At 35.8% G+C, this 26,095-nt stretch overlaps 1 protein-coding gene across 2 annotated transcripts in view; it reads left to right on the forward strand.

Moving 5' to 3' along the window:
* The window catches only part of LOC110099596 (ubiquinone biosynthesis O-methyltransferase, mitochondrial), an 86,066-nt gene that overhangs the window by 35,284 nt on the left and 24,687 nt on the right, over positions 1–26,095 (forward strand). For both annotated transcript variants that reach the window (XM_028699217.1, XM_028699216.1), the window contains exon 5: positions 5,243–5,291. In XM_028699217.1, coding sequence (XP_028555050.1) covers positions 5,243–5,291 — 49 coding nt within the window. The remainder of the gene's footprint in view (positions 1–5,242; positions 5,292–26,095) is intronic.

The raw sequence follows: 26,095 nt of genomic DNA on the forward strand, positions 1-26,095 counted from the left end.
GCTCTTACGTCCCCATCAATTTTTTCCTAAGTTGGAGAGGGACTTTTCTATCACACAACAAGGCCGATGCATTCCTCCACTTCAACCATCCAACTTGAATTCTGCTGATAATATCCCCATCTATTTCACCATCACTCTGAATAATTGATCTAAGATATCTAAAACATGTACTCTTCTTAATGACTTGTTCGCCCAAAGTCACAATCCCATCTATTTCACCATCACTCTGAATAATAGATCCAAGATATCTAAAACATGTACTCTTATTAATGACTTGATCACCCAAAGTCACAATCCCTCACTATGTCTATTAATACTAAAATTACACTCCGTATATTCAGTTTTAGATATACTCAAGTGAAAACCTTTAGACTCTAAGGTTGACCTCCATAATTCAGGTTTACCTTCAACTCCCTCTCTAGTCTTATCAACAAGAAGAATATCATCAGCAAAAAATATGCATCAAGGTACATCATATTGCAAATGTCTAGTGAGAACATCCATGACTAAAGCAAAATAATATGGGCTTAAGGTTGATCCTTGATGTAATCCAATCGAAATAGGAAAATACTTGGTCAAACAACCTTGTCTTTGAACACAAGTAATAGCTCCCACATACATATCTTTAATGATTTGAATATAAACGTTATTAACTCCTTTCTTTTCAAGAACTCTGCATAGCACTTTTTATGGAACTTTATCATATGTTTTTTTATAAATTGATAAATATCATATGTAGGTCTTCCTTATTCTCTCTATATTTCTCCATCAAACCTCTCAATAAATGAATGATTTCCATAGTAGACCTACCCGCATGAATCTTAATTGATTTTGAGAAACATTAGCATCATGCCGCAACCTACGCTCCATAACTCGCTCCCATAGTTTTAAAGTATGGCACATCAACTTAATTCCTTTATAATTCACACAATCTTGTGCATCACCTTTATTCTAAAACATAGGAATTAACACACATTCTTCACTCATCTGACATCTTTTTAATCTTTAAAACATTATTAAAAAGTTTAGTAAGCCAAGAGATTTCTTCATCTCCTAAGCATTTCCACACCTCTATTCGAATATCATCAGGTTCAATAGCTTTTTCACACGTCATTTTCTGTAAAGCTTCTCTAACTCCAGTTTTATTTATACGACAACAAAATAAATAAAAAAATATTTTATTTTAGGATGCCAAGGTCACTAAAATCAATCGTATTTTCACATTCTTCATTAAAAAGTTTAGCAAAATATATCATCCACCTTTGTTGAATATCATCTTCTAAGAAAAGTACTTTTTGATCTTTATCCTTAATACACTTCACTTGATGGATATGGATGTTTTATTATAAATCTTTAAAAAAAGAAATCTCTATTTTAAAAGTATTTTTAAATATAACACGTGATGTTGGAGAAGAAAATGCACTTCAAATCAAGTCCTAGTGCCTTAGCCAGATTTGATTTGTGTTTATTTTTTGCATCATCTTCTTTGATGTGAGGTATATAGATTGGAAACCTCGAGTTGCGGGGCTACGTGTCCTAAGGAGATTTTGGTTCTCGTGTCTGTTGTGACAACGCTACGTACCTCACAAGTTAAGGCAGAAAGGTCCAAAGATTTGCACAAGTTGTTTATTTTTAGAAATTGAAAGCCACCTGTAGGAGGTCAATCCAACTCTTTAGCCACCTAAGTGTCAAATCGTAGGTCTCATAGAACTCTTGTATATCTTTATGTAGTGTGTTTTTCATTCCTTTGTCACCCCTTTAAAATTGATCAACCTTAAACTTAGAAAGCTTAAAACTTTTGTGGTGGGCAATAGCCCCACTTCAATATGTTACCTATCGAGCTTACCTCGAGTCTTAGGAAATCAAAGAAGAATTAGCCACCATTGTAGCCTTATAATCATTCTAGCCTTTGGTGTAGGATTGAGGACGGGCCATTTACCCCTCAATTCTTTATAACTCTAACATAGGTTAGGTCCCATGTATTTTAAACTCTTTATAATTTAAGGATCAAAACTATAACTTTAAAATAAGATCATAATTAATTTAATCTAAATGATTAATCACTTAAAGATAAATTTTTGGGTTAATAAATTAAGCAATATGAACTCGACCTTGCAATTTAAACCCTTCATCTAAATTAGGGTAGTTAGCTAAGACTAACTTTGAACATATTTAGGTGCTGGATATGACACTTTTTGTAGATATCTTAGGGAAGGTGTAGTTAGGATAATATTTTTTTATTTCTTTTTATTTTTCACTTGCACTTGTGATGATGTGATGTTGTGTTTCTAGTTTGGATTGTTTATGCTTGTTTTATTTATTTTTTATTGATGAGTGGGCACTTGTTTTTAAGTTGTTAGACTTTTTATAGAATATCTTATGCAGGTGGTCATGTTCCCAAGAGAATAATAAAAATACTGTAATTATCATTATAAATGTGCTATCTAACAGTTATCACGAGGATTGCTAAGCCCTTGAGAATGTGGTCTTAAGGATTAGGTCTAGTTGTGAATATAAATGTTTTATTATAACTGTGCTAACCTTTATTTTGTAGAGAGCTTATGTAAGTTTTTTTTAATATGTAATTTTAGTTAGGAATGATGGGAAGGCATGTGTGTATTTTAAAAGGTAGGAGGTCAAATATGTGAAGATCGATCAAGACCCACATACCATTCAATAATATATAATTTTAGGTTGAATTTTAATTATGCTAGAGCTTAACTACCTATTTTTCTTTTTCTGGGGTGTAATGCAGAACCCAGCTGCACTTCTGGCCTCTTATTCTTTATTATTTGATGATTGATGTGTTTACTTTATTTATGCACTAGAACTGCTTTTTTTATTAAGTTTAATTGATTGTTTTTCTTAGGGGTTGCTCGAACAGAGTCTTCATGTTAGGATCTTAGGATATTAAATTTTCTACAAAAAATAAAATGTGCTTAATCAAGATAAAAGAAACATAGGGTTTCAAATTAATTAACCTGCCTTGGTGGGTCCTGGCTAGTTCTTGTTAGCGTTACCCTTAATATATAGCCTTATTTAAGCATTTAAATTTTATTTTATCACATGGAGGGATAGTTTACCATTGCATTAACATAGTACCATTCATGGTTGGGCCCAAGGCCCATTCCTCTTTTATATATCCCCACTATTCTTGCATTTGTATAAGACTGGACTGCATAAGTTTAGAACGTTAGATGGAGTTCTAGCTAGTATCCCTTTCCGAGCAAGGTGGTAAATCCAGGTCAGGGCAGCTTAGGCCCCAAAGGGATTCCAGTTATAAGCAAGGTTGTGAAAACCGGACCGGACAAAGAACCGGAAGAAGGAGAGGTTCAAGGTTCGACCGGTCGAACCGAATAATATTTAATATAATATATAAATTTATATAATTAATTTATAAATATACATCATAACAAATTTATAATACAAAATTTAAAAAATTTTGCACCCAACTAGCCCAAATTCGTGGCCCAACTAGCCCAAATTTTGGCCCAGCAAATTCAATTTAATGGCCCAATAAAGCCCAAGCTAACATAGCATTCATGTTATCATGTACTCTTTTTTAGTCCCACATCATGAAGGAGTAAGAGATAGTTGGCTTTTGGCTCTATATATAGTTCCCTCTTCTCTTAAAAAACTTGTTTCATGAGGTGATAACCATATATAATGGTATCAAAAATCTAATTATTTAATAAAAAAATTATTTTTTAAAAAAATAATGAAGTAAAATATATTATTTATATTTTATTTATCATTAAATTTTTTTTTTGAAACCGGCCGGTTCTTTCAAACCCGGACCGGTTCGCCGGTTCACCGGTTGAACCGCCGGTTCAGTCCGGTTCAGGCCGGTTCTCTGCGAAGCCGGTTTTTGAACTGGATCGGATCGGACAACTGGCCGGTTCACGGTTGAACCGGCCGGTCCGGTCCTGTTTTTAAAAGCTGGGTTATAAGTCTCCTCGTTGTCTTGTATTATCTTTGTCGAGGATGTTAGTATTGGGACTACAGTACATCCCTTGTAGATTTAGGATCAAAAGTTGGTGTTATGAGTATATCGCTACATGCCTTATCATTGGACGAGCTATTCATTCTTTGAGGCTATAAATCCCACCTATTTACATCACACTGATGACATCTTATTTCTCTCTCGCATGCTTTATGTGTGATGTCTACTCTCTTGATTCATTCCCCTTAGACCAACCGGATGATTGCGTAATCTTTGTGTGTGTTGAATAGCCCGTTGAGCCTATCTCTTTTGTATTAGAAGAATTTAGGAATCCCATTATATACCAAACCAAGAAGAGAATAGACTAAAATTCCTAATCGAAAGTTTTCTTAGATTAAGGCCTAAGATTTAATAAACCATGGGGGCTTGCGCCTATGGGAAACTGACAACTACATCAAATAAATCTTATTCGAGCTGATATTTCAAATGGAGAAAATCTCTGGACTCTTGAATCATATATGTTATTATCTATTGAGATGTGTAGGTAAAAGCTGTTAATTTTAATGGGTAATTGTATGTATGATTCGATCTGCTCTTTAATTGACCAGCTTCCATAGAGTGTAAAGGTTTGTGACCGTTTTGTCCTACGAGATAGTGCGTTCGTACTATTTTCATTATAACCCATGTGAGTAGTTACCTTTCGGAGACCCACAAGTACGAGCTTGCCCCAGTGTTGTTTAGTCTTGCTCGAGCTATTCCCGACTTGACAAGCTCGTTAAAGTTTGTCGATGAGGCAAGAGTCTTGCTCAATGCTTGGGTTGGGCAGAACTTAGTGCGACTCGAGTCCTCCTTGAGTCAATTTTAACTTACCTTGTTTACATCCCTATCGATGAAAGTATTATAGTATCTATCTTATCGTAAGAACACTTCACCAATAATGCTGACCATAGTTTGATAGTATCAAGTGAATTCCTGGTTGTTTTTGTTGTTTTTGCCTCAAACAGTTGAAGCTTTAAGCAAGAGTGTTGGAAAGTCAGTTCCTTTCATGTAATATGCTAGGTTTCTAGTTTAAACATCTAAGCTCAATGCTTTAATTAGAAAATAGGATAAATTGTTCATAGGTTGGTTATGGATAGGCTTAATCTTTTCAGGACAGGTAAGTTTTTGTTTATTTTTTTATGGATTTTTTAGATAACTTTATAACTTATATGAATCTGTTTTCCATAAATGTCTTCGTATCATATGATGCAGCCACTATTGTCTCTCTTTCTACCTCATCTTATGCTTTCAAACTTACAGGGATTGGATCCTCTTACTTCATCAATTGAATATATTTGCGCAACGGCTGGTAATGTTTTCTGAAGCCATTGATTTGCCTTTTTGGTTATACTTTTATGCATGCTATGCAATAATTTTATTTATCATATCTTACTTTATCACATATATGATTTATCAGCTGGACTTTTCCTCCCAAAAGATGAATGAATAATTCTTTTGCCAATTTTATTATGGTGGATTTACACATATGACACTCAAAACACCCCTCTTTACACATATTACACCTAATCTTTTACTAATCTACTGCTCAAATATTGAAAACATGTTAAATATACCATTCCCTCATTAACATTTAATGTTTTAATTGTTCAATAAGCAAAAAGATGGTTAGTTGACATAAACCACCAACAACAACAAGAATAAGCCATTATCCCTCTATGTGGGGTTGGCTACATGAATCTTTTCTTCGTTGTTCCTATTAAGAGTCAAATTCTCATTTAAATATAATAAACAAGGTCATTTTTAATATCTTATAACTAAGATTTTTAGGTCTATCTACGCCTTTCTTAATATAGGCCGACTCTAATACATATACTCTCATAATATGGTTATCGAAAGCACAAAATTTTATGTGACCAAATCATCTAAGGCGACTCTCTCTAGTTTTATGTACCCCTGGAGCTACTCCAATCTTTTCACGTATATATTTGTTTCACATTCTATCTTTGTGTAAAGCTACTTGTTGACGATTATTTCGTGTCGAGCCTAAATTAGGCCCGAACGAGCCGATTTGAGCCCGGCTAGCTCGATCACACTCAATCAACTTGATGGAGCGTCGTCGAGCAAAATTTAAATCAAATAGGACCCGGATTTAATCAAATTAAATTCAATTTTTCTCAAATTAAACTCAAATTAATCAAAATTGACCTAAATCGGTTCAAATCGAACACAATTGAGCCTCGTCGAGCTCTGTTGAACTAAATTTGACGTATTTTGGTGTCAGTTATAGTCCAATTTCACTAAATTGGTTTGATCGAACCCAATTTGACACGAATCCATCCAAATCAGTTCGGGTCGAGTCCAATTCACACCTAATTTTAGCCCAATTGGTCCAATCACAATCCAATTGACCTTTCCAAATCAGGTCCTGCATCCAAGGGCTGTGATTTATTTCGATTTTCAAATTTTTTCGCTGCTTTTCTGTCAAATCGTCTGAGTAGAGTGGCTACAGTAGAGATATCTCACAGAAAATTTACTCAAGAGCAAAATACCCTCGTTTCATGTGTAGAGGGAGTGAGAGATGAGAGATGAGGCCATTTGGCCTCTCTTGCTTGGGTGCGTCCTGAATAGAGCGTGAGAGGGAGGAGAGCGGATGATCTGCCCACTCTTGTTCGTGCATCCGTCCCAGAGAACCGAGAGAGGAGATTTGGCTGGGTCTCCTTGCTTGCGTGCGTACCTAAGTGAACGGCTGGGAGGGAGTCGAACAACTGAGAGCTCTCATCCACGCATGTCTGGGCCGAACAGCTTTTGCGTGTGCGTGACCTAGCTAGTCTGAACCTGCTTGTGCTCCCTTGCTGTTGTTTTCTTCTTCCTTTGACCAAAAGAGGGAAATACCTCTCTGTTTTCCTCTACTTCTCCAAGTGGAAGAGCATAGACTTACTCTTTTCCTAAAAATGACAAACCATTTCATGCATGCGCTCATTGGTTCTTCTTTGATCATACTAAAATTGATCTTAAAAACTCATTGAAGTCGTAAGAATAAATCTCTCCTATCCAAGTCTTCTAACCACGCCAAAATTGATTTAAGAATCATTTCCAATGCATTAGGAGCTCTCTAGTAGATCCTCTTTCTCATGCATGATGGTTTGGAGCATTTCATGGTTCCAAATACTTCATTGCATGAATCATTTTTAACTTAGAATCAAAATCCTTGGTTCATGTCATTTTGTTTGTTGATACAAAATCAATAAGCAATCTTTTCTCTTCCCTTTAATGCATGAACAATTTGGAGAATGCCAATGCTCCAAATATTTCATCGCATGATCAATCACTTTACTCTCTTGTTTGTTGAAACTGAAACATAGAATCAACAAACAATCACCTCTCTCTTGAATGATTATTTGGAATTTCTCAAGACTCCAAGCAATCATTGCATGAATCATTTGAGCTTGAAGCCAAATTTCAACTTCTACCTTTTTGTTGGAGCACAAAACCAAATAAATATTTCCCTCCTGTATAATATTTGGAGCCTCCTCAAGGTTCTAAATGTCATATACATGAATCATTGGAGCTTGGAACCAAACTCTAAGCTATCAACCTCTCTTGTTGAGACACAAAAATCAGCAAACATGCAATTTCCTCTCATGCATGATATTTGAAACTTTCTCAAAGTTCCAAATATTTCATCGCATGATCAAGGTTTAAAATTGCGTATTCGGGTATTGAGGCGTTTTTCGTTCGTGAGGCGAGGCGTAAGCCTCAAGGCGATTTGAGGCGTAAGCCTCAAAATCAAAAAAATGCGTAAACATAAAATAATAAATTTTATATATACTAATGAGTAAATAATATATAAAACATAAAAATGCTACTTACCACATCTTTAAGAATAAATAAGGGAGACATATCACATAAGAACTTACTTGTCATCAGCACTGTCATCACTCATCAGTCATCAGCACTGTTATCACTCATCAGTCATCACTAAGGGGGTCTTCATTTGAATCATCATTATGATGAACTGCTCTCTCTTCTTCCCCCTCTCCTATAGAGTCCAATATCTCCCAATCAGCTTCTTCTTTCTCATTATTAGTTATTTTTCTATTCCCTAAATATTTTTGAATAATATCATAATGAATAATAGTGTAATACATTAATAAAAGTCTAAAAAAAAAACTATATTATTTATATACCTTTTTTGATTTGTTCTTGAGTTGTGGTGGATGTGGATGCTTTAAGACCATAAAAGAAATCAACATTTAAATCTTCATCTTGTAATTCAGACGGCATCACTTCAACTTCATCATCTACAAACCACTCATCATCAGATGCCACGACATCGCAAAGCAAATGATCTTCATCATCCATTAATCCTTTTTTTTTCAAATTTCTATATCTGAGTCTCCTATTGTACATAATGTACACCAGTGAGTTCATCCTCAATGTCGACAAGCGATTTCTCCTCTTTGTATGTACTTGGTTGTAGGTATTCCAATTTTTTTCACAGACAGATGAAGAGCATGTCAATCCCAAAACTTTCACAGCAAAATATTGTAATTCTGGAGTCCCATCACCAAATTGAATCCACCACTCAACTGTAGATCGTTTGGCAATTGTATCTTTTGCTTATTGTAATCCAAAAAAACCTTCTTTGTTCCTAAAAGGTACTAATTGTAAGTCAGCATTTTATCTTTCAGTTGCATCACTTATTAGACGATCCATGCAATGATATAATCCCAACTTTATTTCAAGGTTTGTAGACTTGTTCTCTGCATATTGATATTGAGGGTTTAGGTAGTAGCCAACGGCATGCAAGTGTCGGTGAAGCTGTAGTTCCCACCTATCATCAATAATATTCCAAATTTCCCTAAAGGTTACCTCACTGCATCCTAAGTTGGAGGCAATCATCTCTTTGACTTCATCCATGGCATTGTAGATGAAACCCATTGCAGTCTTCTTCTCAGCATCCACCATCCTTAAAACATGAACTAAAAGTCTAGTGGTTTTAATGGCATATAAGACACTTTGCCAAAATTTGTCATTTAAAACAATCTTTCTAATCTCTTTTCCCTCAGCCTTCTTCGCCCAAGCACAACTCAACCACTGTGTAGATATGAACATAGCCTCTAAAGGTTGCCTAGCATCCAACATGCTCTCTAAGGTCAAGTAAGCGGTGGAAAATCTTGTTGCGGCTGGCCTTAGAATTTTTTTCTTCGAAAACTCTCATAAGAGCTAGAACCTAAGAGTGGTTGTAAATAAACTTGATTATTTTTTTTTGTTTTAGTGAGTGCATTTTTATGTTGAGGTAGCTCCCCAAGCTTTTCAAGAATCAGATCTATGCAATGTGCAGCACATGGAGTCCAGTACAAATATTTTCTCTTATCTATAAGTTTATTACCTGCAGCTTTATAAGAACTTGCATTATCTATCACAATTTGTACAACCAAATGTTCTCCAACCTCATTAATAATGCTATCTAATAATCCAAATATGAACTCAGCATTTTTGACCTGATCAAATGCTTCAATTAACCTTAAAAACACAGTACCATAAGGATTATTAATGAGGATGTTGATCAGACTTCTATGTTTGATATCAGACCACCCATCCGACATAATTATTACTCCTGTTTGGGCCCAAGTCTTCTTAATTTCTTCGATGCTTTTATCAGTGCTTAACAACTCCTTCAAAATTCATGTTCTTAAACGAATCATGTTGTAATAAGCAGGTGATTTTGCAACATTAAATGGAATTATATTTTCATAGAAGAATCTGCCTATATCCTTACACACTTTTCTCCGCGTCTCTCTTGCATTTTTTGGGGCCATCTTCTGTGTAATAGAAGGCCTATCCTCTGATGTGTCATTCATATAATGATCCATAGGCCCTCTAGCACCCCTAGATGAAATGGGCTTCATAGAAAAAGATGAATCCCTAACACTGTGCTCACTCCCGTAGTAAAATCCAGCATCAACTCTATCCTCAAATTGCTTCTGTGCAAGATATTTTGATGTGGTAGACTTATTCATGTATGACTTTATCTAATCCCTTACAGCATCTGGAACTTTGGAGCATGGAGCAACATTCTTGTGAGAACCTGAAAGGTGTTCTTTCTTCCTAGTCACACCACCTTTCACAAATTTATCATAGTAATTATATTTTAGATATACATGTTTTATCACTGCCTCCTACATCCACATGAGTGCTATGTTTTCATGCTGGATCTTCTCTATGACCTGATGCAGTTTTATCCTTATTTCTAACCATTCTGATTGAGCAAAAAGAGGAAGTGAACGAGTTCTTACTAATCTTTTCTATGACCTGATGCAGGTCAGAGGAGACAGAAGCGGGCACCTGTCGGACGGAGAAGACGGCAACCAAACTCGCAGTCTCGCAGTAGAAGAAACCTCCAAGCAAAAGGCGAAGATAACTGCTCTCGTTTAGGGTTTAATATGCGTGCTGGATGTGTTCAGTATTATATAATGTCGAGCCGTCGATAAAGGAGAACACTGCATATTCTATGCGTATTTCTGCGTATGTTATACATATTTTTTGCGTATGTACGACGTAATATATGCATATTTCATGCGTATTTTGCAAAACTTCTTCTAAAATATTTGTAAATTAGCAGTTGGACCAGTTATAACTTAATGTATGATTTTGTATTAATAGTTAATAAAACATATGATTTTTTGGGTATAGTATGAGTACTGGACGTGCTCAATATTATATTGTACGTAATCTATGCGTATATTATGCGTAATATATGTGTATACCATGCGTTCACCATGCGTATTATGTGTGTACTCTATGCGTCAACATTGCCTATCTTGAAAAATAAAAAATAATTAAAAGAACATTTAATAGAATTTGATAAATACAATTTTAATGACTATGTATAATATAAAAAATACAAGAACAAATTAAAAGAATATTTATAACAAATACAATTTTACAAAAGAACCTATGTACATTCTATTAAAAATATTCAACCAAAATAATTACAAGAGAAGCTTGCTTTGATGTTTAGACATGATTAATAAACAGAAGTAATTCAGCTTGCGACATAATGTAAGATTTTTTACTTAAGAGTTAAGAGCGAAGTCTAAGGTTGTTGATAGATAGTGATTTATTTGAGGCTAAGGATTACCTAATTTTGAAATGTACTTATTTATCCTCATCCTCAAAAGAATCACAAACTAACAGCAACCTTAGACTAAGCTCTGAAGTAAAAAATCTAACCTTCTGTCGAGCCTGAATTGCTTATGTTTGAAAATCATGCGTTACCATAAGCCAAGCGTTCCGGCATTATATAGTGGAAATTTTAATGTTGAACAATACTATTGTAAGTAATAAATTGTAAATAATGGCCCAACCGTATCTGCCACCCGTCAGTCCAAAACTAACGAAAATTATTATTCATGTCACGTCCCCTGGTCCAATATTATATTGTGCGTAATCTATGCGTACGATGTGCGTAATATATGGGTATACAATACGCACACCTTGCGTACTCTGTGCATAATACATGCGATTTTCTGTAGGGTATAATATGCGTATCCTTCCTGCGTATCTTTTCATTCATTACTGCGATACTTATCCTCCTCCCATGTTCTTGATGCCAATAACTTGTAATCATAAACATCTCTCTCCTGACCAGGTTTATGTACATGGGAGGAGGATAAGTATCATAGTAATGAATGGAAGACTTGGTTGTCAAAGATTATTTATATTGGATAATACAATATCATAAGGCAAGCGTTCCCGCATTATATAGTGGAAATTTTAATGTTAAACAATAGTAAGCAATAAATTGTAAATAATGGCTCATAAAAATTCAACTAACCCTCCCAACCATATCTGCCACCCGTCAGTCCACAGCTAACAAAAATTATTATTCATGTCACGGCCCCTCAGTCCATACTAAATTTAAGTAACCTAAAACATTTAATAAAATGTGTGCGTGTTTTATGCGTACTATGTGTATTTTGTGTGTTCGTTATGCGTATTATTTAAAAACGTTTCAAAATCATTTATAAATTTTTTTTTCGTTAAAACAAATAAGAAATTCAAACACTAATTTTTAAACGTAAATGCCAAACACAAAATCTTTCAAACATCATATTCCTTATTTATCTTCCTTAAATACAATCCACCAAGAGCCATAAACCATTTGTACTTGTTCAAATATCATATTCAAGACTAGAAAATGAAATTATAAAAATCAAATTGTGTCTAATTTGTAAATAACAAGTTTAAGTTCAACGTTTAAAATATATTATTCTTCATTTTAATGTAAGTAACTTAAAAACAAAAATAAATATTAATTAAAATATTTAATATATTTTGCTAAATAAAATTTACTGCGTAATGTGTGCGTGTATTATGCGTATTATGTGCATATTTTGTGCGTACTATGTGTGTGCGAAATGCGTATTTTGTGCTTGCGTTATGCGTATTTTTTAAAAACGTTTCAAAACTATTTATAAAATTATTTTTTTTCGTTAAAACAAATAAGAAATTCAAACACTAATCTTTTAACGTAAGTGCTAAACACGAAATCTTTCAAACTTCATATTATGGGTATTCTATGCCTATTATCTGCTTACGATATGCGTATTATATGCGTACAGTATGCCTAAACAATACGTACGATATGCGTAATTTATGCGTATTATCATTTAATAAGTTATTTTTAATCAAATCAATGTAGATAACATTTATACACAGAATTGAAAAATATATTTTTCAGAAATAAACATTTATACACAGAATGATAATAAACATTTATACACAAACTGTTTAAACATTTACATACAGAAATATTTATACATAGAAACATTTATACACAGAATGATAAATATTTATACAGAATGAAAAATTGTCATTTTTTCAATGTTTTACAAAATATTTCATATGCAAATTATGTCTTATACTTTGGTATGTCTTCTTGCCAATTTGTACTATCAGTCCAATCAGTGTTGCCTTCAAGACTTATTTTTTTCATATATTTACAGACATACATTCCGCAATCTATAGAGTTATCCTGTTTTGATGCACCTTTAATGGTAGAAAGCTTTTATTTTCTGATATCACTATTAAAAGCTCCTTTCGTGTCAGAGTATAGGGCTTTAAGCTGAAAAATACGTAGATCAAGGATTAGTTATGTAAATTTTTTAAAAATTGAAGAGTTCATGTTCATCCAACACTTACGATTTTTGGTACAACAAGCCTATGCTCTTTGACGCGGTGGGGCAACGAGTCATAAAATTTTCACTTTTGTTATTTCAGCAAACCAACCAGCAGGATAATGTGCGAGGATTCAATGATTAGTTGTAATAAAATATTGTTTGAATAAACAGAAAGCTCAGTTATATAGTCGATTTGCAATTTGGTCAATTTATCCCTTTCTTTGTTATTCTACAAGTACAAGTAGTAAATATAAGTATGTAGCTATGTAAGAACTAAGAAATGGATACTAAGTTACTAATTCAATAGTTAAACTGATTAATTAAATACTAAGTTACTAACCCAATAGATTGGAGAGATGTTTAGAAATTTATGATACTTGTCAGGCATAATGTTACACTTCTCATCTAACAAAATGGCAAAAAGATCTACATGTTCATTGCCTAAATAATTGTCGCTTAATAACTCGTCAATTTCAGCTCTGGAAATAAAAATGTTACTAACAAACAAGATAATATCGTCTCTGTAAAAAAAATAAAAAAAATTAAATACACATTTCATAAGCATACAATACGTATAACATATGCATATCATACGCATATAATATGCATATCATAACATACACGTATAATAAGCATACAATAAGCATAAGTAACGCATATCATACGTATAAAAATATTCAAACATAAAATAAGTTGCAATTTTTTTATCTTTGATTGTACTTCTTCAAACATTCATGAATAAAATTTCTCTTCTCAGAGCTCAAACTCAGAAGACCTTTGTAATTTTTTATTTCAGTTGCATAAATAGGAAGTACATGATTTATATGAATTTCATCTACTGGGATTGGTTCATTTGATTTGTATATAGAATAAGTTGCATTTCTGTTGGGATTGACTCATTTTGTGGGATTTGCTCATTTTGGGGGATTGGTTCATTGGGGCTGTGGGGAGGTATATTTGATTTATGTTTCTTATTGAAAGATGAAGAGTAGCTAACAGTTCTTTTCTGAGTGAGTATTTTGCTCTGATCAATGTAATTATTGAGCTCGACCTCAATAACTTAAACTCTTTCAGTTAGGTCTTCAAACTTTCTGTTCAGCCTATCTTCAGATTCAAGAAAAAATTTTGTGCATGTTTCTTGGCAGGATTTGATTATTCTTTTTTGTAGGGATTTAAGTGCTTCAGTAGAAAAGCTTAAGTGTGGCTGAGGAGATTGGTGGGGGTCTTGCTGAGGAGATTGGTGGGGGTCTTGCTGAGAAGGTGGGGTATGATGGGGAGATTGGGGGGGATGTTTTGATGGGTGGATATTTCATGAGGGGAATCAGGGGATGGAGGGCTGTCTAATGGATATTTCTCGACATTAACCATATCCATTTCAGCCTGGAAAACTACCTGGAGGACATTACAAATTTGATTTTTTCTTATATTAGCAAATAAGTTAGTGATCACCTATGTAGTATATACAATATCATCAGCCCATCGTAGAAAACAGGGCCTTTTGTCAGTATACATAGGAGAATGAAAAGAAGTATGCTCAAGGAACCAAATCTGCATAAGATGAAAGAAAATTTTAGCACTCATATTTAACCAATAAAATTTTGAATGAATTTAGCAGTTAAAACTTAGCACTCACAATTAGTAGAGGTACAAAACCGTTGATGTAATCTGCTGGCTTCTTATTTAAAATCTTAGAGGAGACCTTATTAAACTCTCTAATTAAAAATTTTCTAATTGAACTAGCCCAGTTTATTGACAAAAAATCATCTGGATTATTTACTATTCTTTGAAGCAACCGAGGGGTTTTGAAGTTGTTAAGTTGAAAAAGTAAATTTGAATATAAATAAATGATAAACGTTCTTAACATTGTCTCGGGGGGAGGTTTGCTTGTTCAACTCCATCATGTCTGCCTTAATTTCTGATGATGTAACTGAAGTATGTGCTAAGAAAAGCCAGGATATTTCTTCTCCTTTATTTGACAGACTAGTGAGAAGGGCCACTTCATCAGCAGTGAAAGGAATGTGTTGACCTTTTAGAACAAAGCATTGTTTTGAAATGTTGCACCTTGAGATCAGCTCATAAATAAGAGAGACATTTTGCTCAAACCCAGGAAATTCCAAAAATTGTATAATCTTTAAACGTTTCAATGTGTCAACGACTTCAAGAGTAATTTGCTGAGCAAAGTTATCACAGATTGTTCGAAACGAAGAAACATAGCATCGATAGATAATTGGACGAACATATATCTGAAAATTTTAAAAAATAAATAAAAAAATAAGTAAATGAGATACGCAAAGAAAACGCACAATATAAGCAACGGTCACGCACAGTGTACGCATAACATACGCATATATTACGCACAATAACGCACAGTGCATAGCAGCAAATTATACAAACGCATACAGTACGTATATCATAAGCACTGATCACGCATTGTATAAGCATAACATACGCACAAGAACGCACATTGCAGAAAACATGATAGCAAATTATACACACGCACAAAGTACGCACAACATAAGCTAGGATCACGCAAAGTATACGCATATCATACGCACAACATACGCATTGAGTACGTACAACATACGCATAGATTACTCGGTGCTTAAAATTTAGTTAGGTTTTAGGTTTCAAATTTCAACATAATTTCGAGAAGCAATGCATACGCATAGAGTAAGCATAAAATACGAAGATCTTCAGAACCTTGAACACCAACGCATATCATAACCATAAAATACGGAGTACGGAACAGAAAACATAGCGTTAAGTTACCTTTCTCTTTGGGGGTGACGATATCTTAGAAGAAACTGAGTAAAGAATGCTTGAAATTGCTCCGGAGTGAATCGTTAAAAGTTCGAATGTTTGCTGGAAGCCTGAAACTTAAAAATCGAAACGTCGCCTCTGTCATTCGACCTTTATCAGGGTTTAAATGTTGATGCCTCGTCGACATCTCACTAGACGCGCCACGTCGGCAACTGGGGGTCCGAACTGAAAAAAAAACTTTAGGTTAATTTTTTTAGAGGCGGCGCCCTAAATATATGAGGCGAGGCGCGCATTAGTAAACTTGAGGCGTAAGCCTTATAAACTGAACTTATTGCGTGGGCTTTGAGGCTTAAGTGGACCAAATTGCGCTGAGGCGTGCCTTAAGGCGCGCCTTTTATTGCACAATTTTAAATGTTGCGCATGATTCCTAGCGTGTCTTGGGGAGCCATCACGAATCGTCTTCAAGTATTGTATTATAGATCTCTCTAAAATCTTCAAGTATGTCATTATGTCGTATTGTGCATTGCACATAAGAGAACTTTCTCCAGTATCTGAGCTTCATAGAGTCATATGTTTCAAATAAATAAGGATATAACTATTGCATTGCAGTAAATAAAATTTGAATAAATCAATTTCAGGAATTCACCTCATATATTATAAGTTGAAAACAGATTCAACTACTTGAGGAAAATTATATAGTTTCAGGATTTTGTCAATTACTAAGGATTATTTATAACACTTTTAAAATTTTAATTATACTATAACATTATCTTTTGGGTTTATAATTAATTTCTAATTGGGAAAAAATAATGCACTTTTTAATTTACCCGACATAATTTTTTTAGAAAAATGCCTAAATGTATATAATAATTGTTATCTACAACATAAATAAAGTTATGTGGTAAAAGTTTTGCGAACATGAAATTATTCTCGGTTTTAGGTGTTGACCTCTATACCTAAAACTACGTGCAAAAAGAAACAAAAGTGGCGGATCGAGCAGCGCACAGGTTGATACGACACATCATGTGAGGGGTCAAATGACCTCAAAATGCCAAACGGATGGTGTTGTTGCGATCAGGACACTGAATTCTACTAGGTCGAGGCCCGTTGTAATTAAATCGGACGAGATCAATCAAAAGGGATGAACGACACCCGAAATTAAAGTGCGAGGCTGATCAAACGATGTCGGATCAACAAACGGACTTCGTCATTGTGTTCAGAACATTGCAAATACTCCAAAAACTGTATTTTATTTGTTCAATTTGGATCATCCTAATGAGTACATGAATTTCGAGACAACACGTATTTCGAGGAAATCAGGCCTCGACGTCGCTTAGATGATGTCCGATCATGAAACGGACTGTGCCATTGCGTCCGGAACATCCTCGACATTCAAAATATACATATTTTGTGAATAATTGGGATCAATCGTAATGGTGACATGGATCCCAAGGTAATAACACGCATATCGAGGAATTTGGCCCTCGATGTCGCCCAAACGATTTCAAATCGACAAACGGGCAGTGTCATTACTTCCGGAACGTCGTTTACATTCAAAATATATATTTTATTTAATGAATTTGGATCATCCGAGATGGTGGTGAATTTTTAGGCGATGTAAATATGATATAAAGGCCTATGTTACGACAGAAACGAGGCCTCGAAGACGCTCGGATGACGTCCGATCGACAAACGGACAGCGCCAGTGCATCCGGAACATCGTCGACATTCAGTATTTATATTTTATTTAATAAATTTAGATCGTCTGAGATGATGGCGAATTTCTATGCAATTCAAATATGATATAAAGGCATGCGTTACGATGGAAACAAGGACTCGAAGATGCTCGGACGACGTCCGATCGACAAACGGATAGCACCATTGCGTCCGGAACATTGTCGACATTCAGAATATATATTTGATTTAATAAATTTGGATTGTCTGAGATGATGACGAGTTTTTAAGCAATTTAATATGATATAAAGGCCTGCGTTACGACGGAAACAAGGCCTCGAAGATGCTTGAACGACGTCCAATCGACAAACGGATAGTGCCATTACGTCTGGAACGTCGTCGACATACAGAATATACATTTTATTTAATAAATTTGGAACATCCGAGATGGTGGTGAATTTCTAGGCGATGTAAATATGATATAAAGGCCTGCATTACGACGGAAATGAGGCTTCGAAGATGCTCGGACGACGTCCAATCGACAAACGGACAGTTCCATTGCGTCCGAAACGTCGTTGGCATTAAGAGTCTACATTTTATTTGATCAAATTGGATCGTTTGATGTGATGTTGCAAATTTCAAAAGCGATTCAAATATGTTGCGAAGGCACACATTTCGAGGGAGATTAGTCTCGATGATGACCAAACGATGTCTGATCTTGAAATGGACTGCGTCATTACAACCGGGACATCGGCAATACTTTGAATGCATTATTAATTTGTCTAATTTTGGTATTCGGCGAATTCGACACGTTAAACAAGACAAAATGCATGTGAATCAAGAAATCACATAAATCGAGATAACTTTGGATGCTTCACCAAGCATGCTGCAGCCAAATTTATTAAATAAAATTTGCACAACTATTGGAGCAGCTCAAGGCTCTCCTTCACCAAGCCAACGAAATCTGTACATCCTACTATAGCTCATGAGCTCCTCAACTCATCCAAATCCTCCCACCTCCTTGCATGCTGCAGCCAACAAAGCTTCTCACCTCATAAATCTATTATCCAAGAGCTTTTACCCTTCCTGTCCGTCCAACCTCATGCAAGCAAAGATTTCTTCATCGAATCCAGATAATCTCATCTTACACATTGATCTTATAAACTCATTGCAACCATGCAAATTTTTATTTTATTTTATTCTCAGAACATTGCTCCGATTCTTTCATATATTGATTCCCCTTGTATTACTTATGGAGTGGTGATCTTTCAAGAAGAATCAAGCACAACTCTTCAGCCTAGACCAATGAACAGAAGTAAAGACATATCATTATATGGTTATGAAAGTATTGTATGGAAGAATAGAGTAGAAAATTGGAAGATAACGAGGCTTAGTATGCAGCAAGAAAAAAAAATTGAAGTAGGTGGTTGTGTTTTTGATTGTAACTATTATGTGTGTATATGTAAGAGTGATAAAAAAAAGAGCACATGTGTGTGTATTCAAAAAAAAAAAAAAAAGAGATTTCAAAAAAAAAAAAAAAAAAAATGGTTCTTTTCTCGATGCTTGCAACGAACCGGCAAACCCCCGAGGCGCTCACGTAGCGTTGTAGGGTGGGAAACCGGTGCGATGCTTGCGACGATTTCAGGATCCCTCTTCAATGCTAGCTACGAGCCGGCAAACCCCCGAGGCGCTCAAGTAGCGTTGTAGGGTGGGAAACCGGTGCGGCGCTTGTGACGAAGGGGATAAAAAAATGTGTTTTTATTTTACTTTATTTTTATATAAGTACCCCCGAACGCCCACGTGATGCAGAGGGGGAAATCTGTGCTTATTTCTAACATCTGTTTTCTTCTTATAATAAATGAACATAAAATCCCTTAAACGCTCACGTAGCGAGCAGGGATAAAAAAATACAAATGCGACTGCGGTGTCATTTTGACATCTACCTGAAGCGCTCACGTAGCGTCGAGGGGAAGGTTGCCTCTTGGTTTTTCCCCTAAACGGGGGAGACGCCGGGAGGTTGTCGAAATTTTGACTGAAGATTCAAGGACTTGGACAGAATTTGGACATATTGAACTTGAACTCGGACTGAAACTTGTACTTGGACTTGTGCTTGAACTTGAACTTGTGGAAAAAATACAAATGACTAATTTTGAACTTAATTAAAATAAAATTTAAAAATATAAGATTTGAACTTACATTTGATTTGAAAATCAAATGATAAGAACAAAAAAATACTTGAACATGATCTTGGACATTTGAAATCAAGCAAGTTGGACCAAATGGAGGACTTTATCTGGACTCGAACTGAAGTGAACTTAAATGTGGACCGAAGCTGACAAGAATAAGAGATGAAATTGAACTTAACTTGAACTCATATTGGACCTAATTGAACTACAAGATAACAACATAAAAATGAGAATTAAATGAGATTGCAATCAAATTACAAATTGCTTTTAAAAATAAAGACTTGTAAATATCATTTGTTTACAAGTGACAAGAAGACTAAGGAACTTGGTTTGATTATAAACTCATAATATAAGCTTTTGGACCATACCAATTGATTCATAATATCGGAGCTAGTTCATCCTTAATCTACTTGTAGTGAATGTATTGATTCACTAGAAACGCTCTTGATGAATATGATGATTCACGGTTTGCTTGTAACTAATGCCAAAGTATTCACCTACAATCATGCACAAGGGATGTAACATGTTAGTGAGCAACATTAGAAGGGCTATATTGAATAGAAACATTTATAATGTTCAAGAATTCAATCATCATTTGATTTGCAAGCAACCATCAACAAGGATTAAGGACATATGATCTACCCACAAGCAAAGATCAATTAGAGAATGCAACAATGTTCTACAATCAACATCAAGACACAAACAAATGCATCTAAACCTTCAAGCAATGAATACTGAAATTAATGGTAGTCTTCATATTAATTCCACAACAAGACATGATAGTCCTTCCAAACAATGAAGTCTTTTACTAACATACAAATGAACTCAAAAGATCTGCAATACATATGAGTCCTCTACGAATACAAATATATGTACAACAACCATACATGGGTAGAAGCATAAAGACTACAGTAAATGCAGTATCCTGTAGTCAACTTCAGTCTAAGGATGAATACATTTACCTCCAACAGTAGTGGCCGTATTGTAAAGACCAAAATCACAGCAGAATGCATAAAGACAACAAGTTCCTACGAGCTTCTACAACCCGAAAGTAGGAGGCTCGTTAGTGCACTATGATTCACCTGCAGAAAGCAATCATAGTGCACGACAGTCTGCCTATATGAAGCAGCGAACAACCCAATTCAGAAGCTACCACGCCACGCCACCGGATCCGCAACTTCTATGCAAGCGGATAGAAGACGTCTACAAATATTTTTAAAATACCCCCGCACGTGCACTATAATTTGTATACACATAGGTACACTAAAGGGAAAAATACAATCTCCACCCGCATGGCCCCGGCGAGCGTGTTATTGGACACACGTGACGTCTAGGAATGCTGCGCAGGTTATCAAATTTTAAACCCAATCCTCCTTAGCAGGTAAAAAAGAGTCGACATGGTTTAATTATAAAATGCCCCCAAACCCGCATGGGCCCCGACGAGCGTGTTATTGGTACACACGTAACGTTTGGGGATGCTGCGCGGGTTGACGAGTGAATTCAAGTTCGAAACCGATCCTTTTATACGGGTTAATAAAAGTCGATATGGTTCAAACCAACAAACAAATATACGGTTGTGACGACTGTTATATTTGTCTTAATCCATTTATATTAGGCCTTCAAGGCCTATAATCAAGAGAATTCACTGATAAAGGCATGAAGCCTATAAGAAACCCGATCCTCTGTCGACAGCTCGATAGAGTTGACAAGGTTCATCCATAAATTACAAATATTTTCAAATGACCCCTGACACCCCGATGATGGCCGTGTTGAACGAAGATCTCAACCGGAGGGGTTCCCAATTATTTTCATATGTCTCCCGAATATCCAAAGATCATCCAAAATTCAAAAATCCCAAAATCTCAAAAATATTTAAAATTGAAATCTAACTATCAAATAATTTAAAGCAAAATTCATCCACCCTCCGCAACAGTTTGTCGAGGTGGACAAATTAAAATTTACTTCAGCTCACAAAAAGAGCTAAATGCCTAGTCGAAAATATCACTAGGATCCATTCTCAAACAATCTCTTGCCAGTAAGGACGTGGTACGTGTCCTTTGATCGGCGGTTTGCCGCCAAATGGCACCGCAGGATAAACGGTTATGACCCGGGGCCCTCTGAACCGAGTGGTTTTGCCGCCAAATGGCACCACGAAATACCGGTTATGGTCAGCGCCGTTACGTTCCTTATTGGCATCAAATCCTTAAGATATGAATCAATAGGATATGATTGATAGGGCACAAAGCCCTCTGTTAGCTAAGGTGGATTCAAATTTGTCTCCTTAGACAAACATTCAAATCCAGGTCTACGAGGTCCCCTTGGACGAAGCAACCCATGGCTGCCGACAAGGATCCTTATGTCAGGTTGGGTCAACTATCTCCTCTGACTAAGTAGACCAGGGGCCACGATGGCCCGGGACGACGGAACCATGAGCTCTTGATCGGGCCCATCATCCATTCTCCCACCATCCGCTTTAAGTGCAAGATGGTGAAATTCTATTTTAAATATTAAACCTTCTAAAACCATCAAATATCCCAATCCAAATATTCCAACCAATTTACAAATCCAACATTTTTAAATACATAAACCCATTGCTGCTACTATATGCCAGATAACACGTATTATATACGTATCTGATTGACGACTAGCCTTAATCGAAAGTTCTCTCTCGTTATCGGGAGGGGTAATTAACTATAGGGGCTTGCGCCTATATGAAACCAGAACTTAGATCATGAAGTCCTCACAAAATGAGGGCGAAATCTCTGGGTAGTGTCTTATCTACAAACCCATCTGCCTTCCAAAATTTATCCCGGAACTTATTCCGTTAAAACTCCCTCGCCGAATAAAAAGAAAAAAACGCGGCGGGGAGGCCGGGGCCGAATTTATGGAGCCCACAGATTTCTGGCAACTTCACTGGGGATTGGTTTCTCTTTCCATCTTTGGCTAGTTGTCTAAATGTTATAATGGCAGCAAAAAAAATGATTATACTGAGATCTATACGGTGAAGATTAGGATGTGACATTTGGTTCTTATGTCCAAAGATCCATCAGTGAAAGGTCCCGATAGAGGGAAAAGTAACCATCATTTATGATGATAGAAAAATAAAAAAATGAGTTCTTGGGACCTAACGTTGAAATGCGGCAGGCGGCAACTCTCGGGACCAAAGTGGCAACCCTCACTCTTTGCTTTGGTCTTTCCATTTTCCTCCCTCGATTTAGAGAAATTTTTTATCTTTCTTCTTTAATTTCTATTGTACAAGTTCTATGCTAGGAAGAATACAACAACAGCAGCTCAAGCAGCTGTCCCTCATCCAACAAAAGCAGTCCCTCTACCCTCATCCTGGACTGTTAGCTCATCCCTAGGTATCATGTTTATTCTATCGACATTGCTTTTTTATCTCTTTGTCTTTGTGAATTTTTTTGTTTCCATTTGGTTGTATTTTGTTGGGTTTCTCATCATGTTAAGCTTCTTTTTCTCTTTTTAGAAGGGATTTTCAGGCATTTTAAGGTTTTAACAGTGCTTTAGCAGTACGTAATAAATAATGTTTCTTTGATCTTTCTTATTTTATGCTGAGTCATAGAAGTTTATTTGCGGTAAATAAGGATTTTGGGATCCAAATTATCTTCTTTGGAAGGTGGGTACTTTGCTGCTTTCATTTGACTACTCGTGCAGCTGAGGATAAATTTTCGTTAATTTGTTGCTTTAGTTTTTTAAGATTGCTGCTGCTAGAATTTTGTTTCCCTTCTATCTTCTGTTAAATTTGCATCCTCTTTTGAAAGTCTCATGTATTTTCAAAATCCGACCCCATCAGTGAATGTTAGCGTGGTTTAAAATCCGACCCTGTCAGTCGGAGGTTGACGTCGCTGACTCGGGTTGGCGGGTTGTATTGGGTTGACCCTAGAATGAAGCGGGTAAGGTTCGGGTCTGAAAAGGTTGCCTGTTTGCAAAAACGGGTCGGGTCAGTTCTAAGTTGGACCAGAACCCGACCCGTGACCCAATTTTGACAGCCCTAATCCTGGTACACCCTCTTGCAAATGTCCAGTAAAAACATTCATGAGTATAACAAAAAGATATGGGCTTAAAGCTGGTCTATGATTTAATCTAATTGAAGTAGATAAATACTTTGTCAAACCATCTTGTGTTTGAACACTATTAACAACTCCTTAATAACTTGAATATAAGCATTATTAACCTTTTTTCTAGAGCACTTCTCTTAGAATTTTATCATATGCTTTCTCTAAATCAATAAATATCTTTTTTAGATCCTCCTTATCCTCTCTACACTTCTCCATCAAACTTATCAATAAATGTATAATATCCACAATAGACCTACCCTACATGAATCCAAATTGATTTTGAAAAACATCAGTATCACATCGTAACTTATTCTCAATACTCTCTCCCATAGTTTTAAAATATGAACTTAACTTAATTCCTCTATAATTGATATACTCATATGCATCAACTTTATTAAAAAAAATAGGAATCAACACACTCCACCATTCTCTAACATTTTTTGTCTTTAAAATAATATTAAAAAAATATAAGCCAAGAAATTCCTTTATGTCATAAGCATTTTCACACCTCTATTAGAATATCATCAGGTCCAACAGCTATTTCACACTTCATTTTTTTTAAATCTCTATAACTTCAGTTTTACTAATATGACAATAAATTTTTTTTTTTTATTTATGGTGATAAGGTCACTAAAGTTAATTGTATTCTCACAATTTTTATTGAAAATTTTAACAAAATATCTCATTCACCTTTATTGAATATTCTCTTCTAATAAAGGTGTTTTTTGATCTTCATTTTTAATGCATTTAAACTAAGCTTTTTTCTTATTCTATCTCTTTACTTGACTAGTACATATATCTGTGGACCTCCGAAAGAGCACCGCGCGAACGGGTCAATTGGAAAGGACAGATTGGATCGTGCATACGACTAACCATTGAGGATAGAGGCTGTCGCCAACACACCTCGATGGGTAGTAATATATATGACCTAGTCACGGGTTTCCCCCGCCCGATACAAGAGCTCGAGTGGGATTTAGTAGATGTGGGGCCAAGTTTCCCACGGACGCAAGCCCCCGTGGTTAATTACATCCCAAGCCGGAGCCTGAGAAAACTCTTGATTAAGGATCATACATTATCCCTTTCTAAAGTGGGATTGGCACAAGGGTATAGACTAAGAAGTCCTACTCAAAAAGAAAAAATGTCCCAAATGGCTGAATCAGACATGCGTGGCTCATTCCAACAGTCGGAGGTGCTATGGTATTAAACAGAAACTGGAGAAACAAAAGTCAAGCATTCAATCACATGCGTGAGAGAAAAGGTGGAGGTGGCGTCATCCTGTGACGCAGATAAGTAGGATTCAGAGTCCCTGAAAAGAAGGGACCTACCTACTATTTAAGGCATACTACGAGACCGAATGTAGTTGCCTCGAATCCTAAATCTAGGTTGGGTTTTAGTGTTCGACACAACACTAAGACCCGTGTCCTAGCTAATGCAGTGCAAAATTTGGACTTACCCCGGCCTGGATTGGGGAGCCAACTAACCACCTAATCGCTTTAAAACCATGCTGTCAAGTCAATTTATGAGAGATGGATGGGTGGTACAGTTATTGGAAATAGGACCGACATCTAGAGAATTTTCTAAGTGGTCCTGGACTTATGTGGGGTGAATGCTCCTAGCTAATGCAATTAAATTTTAATTAGTTTGTTAATAATGCAATGCATGCTAGTTAAAATGTCAGCTCATGAATGCTTTGGATTTTAAAACACAGGCTTAGTATAAAATAATATTTAGAAAAGACTGAGTCTCCCTAGGTCCGGCACTTCATACTCATAGGCCAGATTATCCGGACTCTACCCGTAGGCAGGGAGATGTCTTATAAGAAGGAGAGAGAAATGTATTAATATGCATGCGACCCCGGACGATTCCGGCAGTTCCCTAGATTCGTTAAGTTTCTATGTTATTTAAAACTTAAATATTAGAAATTGGTTATGAGTAGAAAATTTTTTATAATCATTAAAAGAGCCTAACGCAATCTAGGCTAAAACAAAATCGGCATGCAAAAAAGAAACATAGAAAAAGCAGATATTTCTAAGCGCAATCAGGTAAGCACATCAATATAAATTCACAAAAATAATCAACTAAATGTCCATAGGCAAACTTCCCTTATTACAACCCAGGGTATGCAGAAAATAAAGTGGTCGGGCACCACTGCCAACAACCCGGATTTCTAAGCCTATGACAGACGCCAACAACTGTGAGTGGGATATTGGGTCTTCAAATCTTTAGTCTCTTGGATATCTTCTCCCTGGATTTCTTGGATCTCTCCTCCTT

This window comes from Dendrobium catenatum, unplaced genomic scaffold, assembly GCF_001605985.2.
Source record: "Dendrobium catenatum unplaced genomic scaffold, ASM160598v2 fragScaff_scaffold_1220, whole genome shotgun sequence".
NCBI lineage: Eukaryota > Viridiplantae > Streptophyta > Magnoliopsida > Asparagales > Orchidaceae > Dendrobium > Dendrobium catenatum.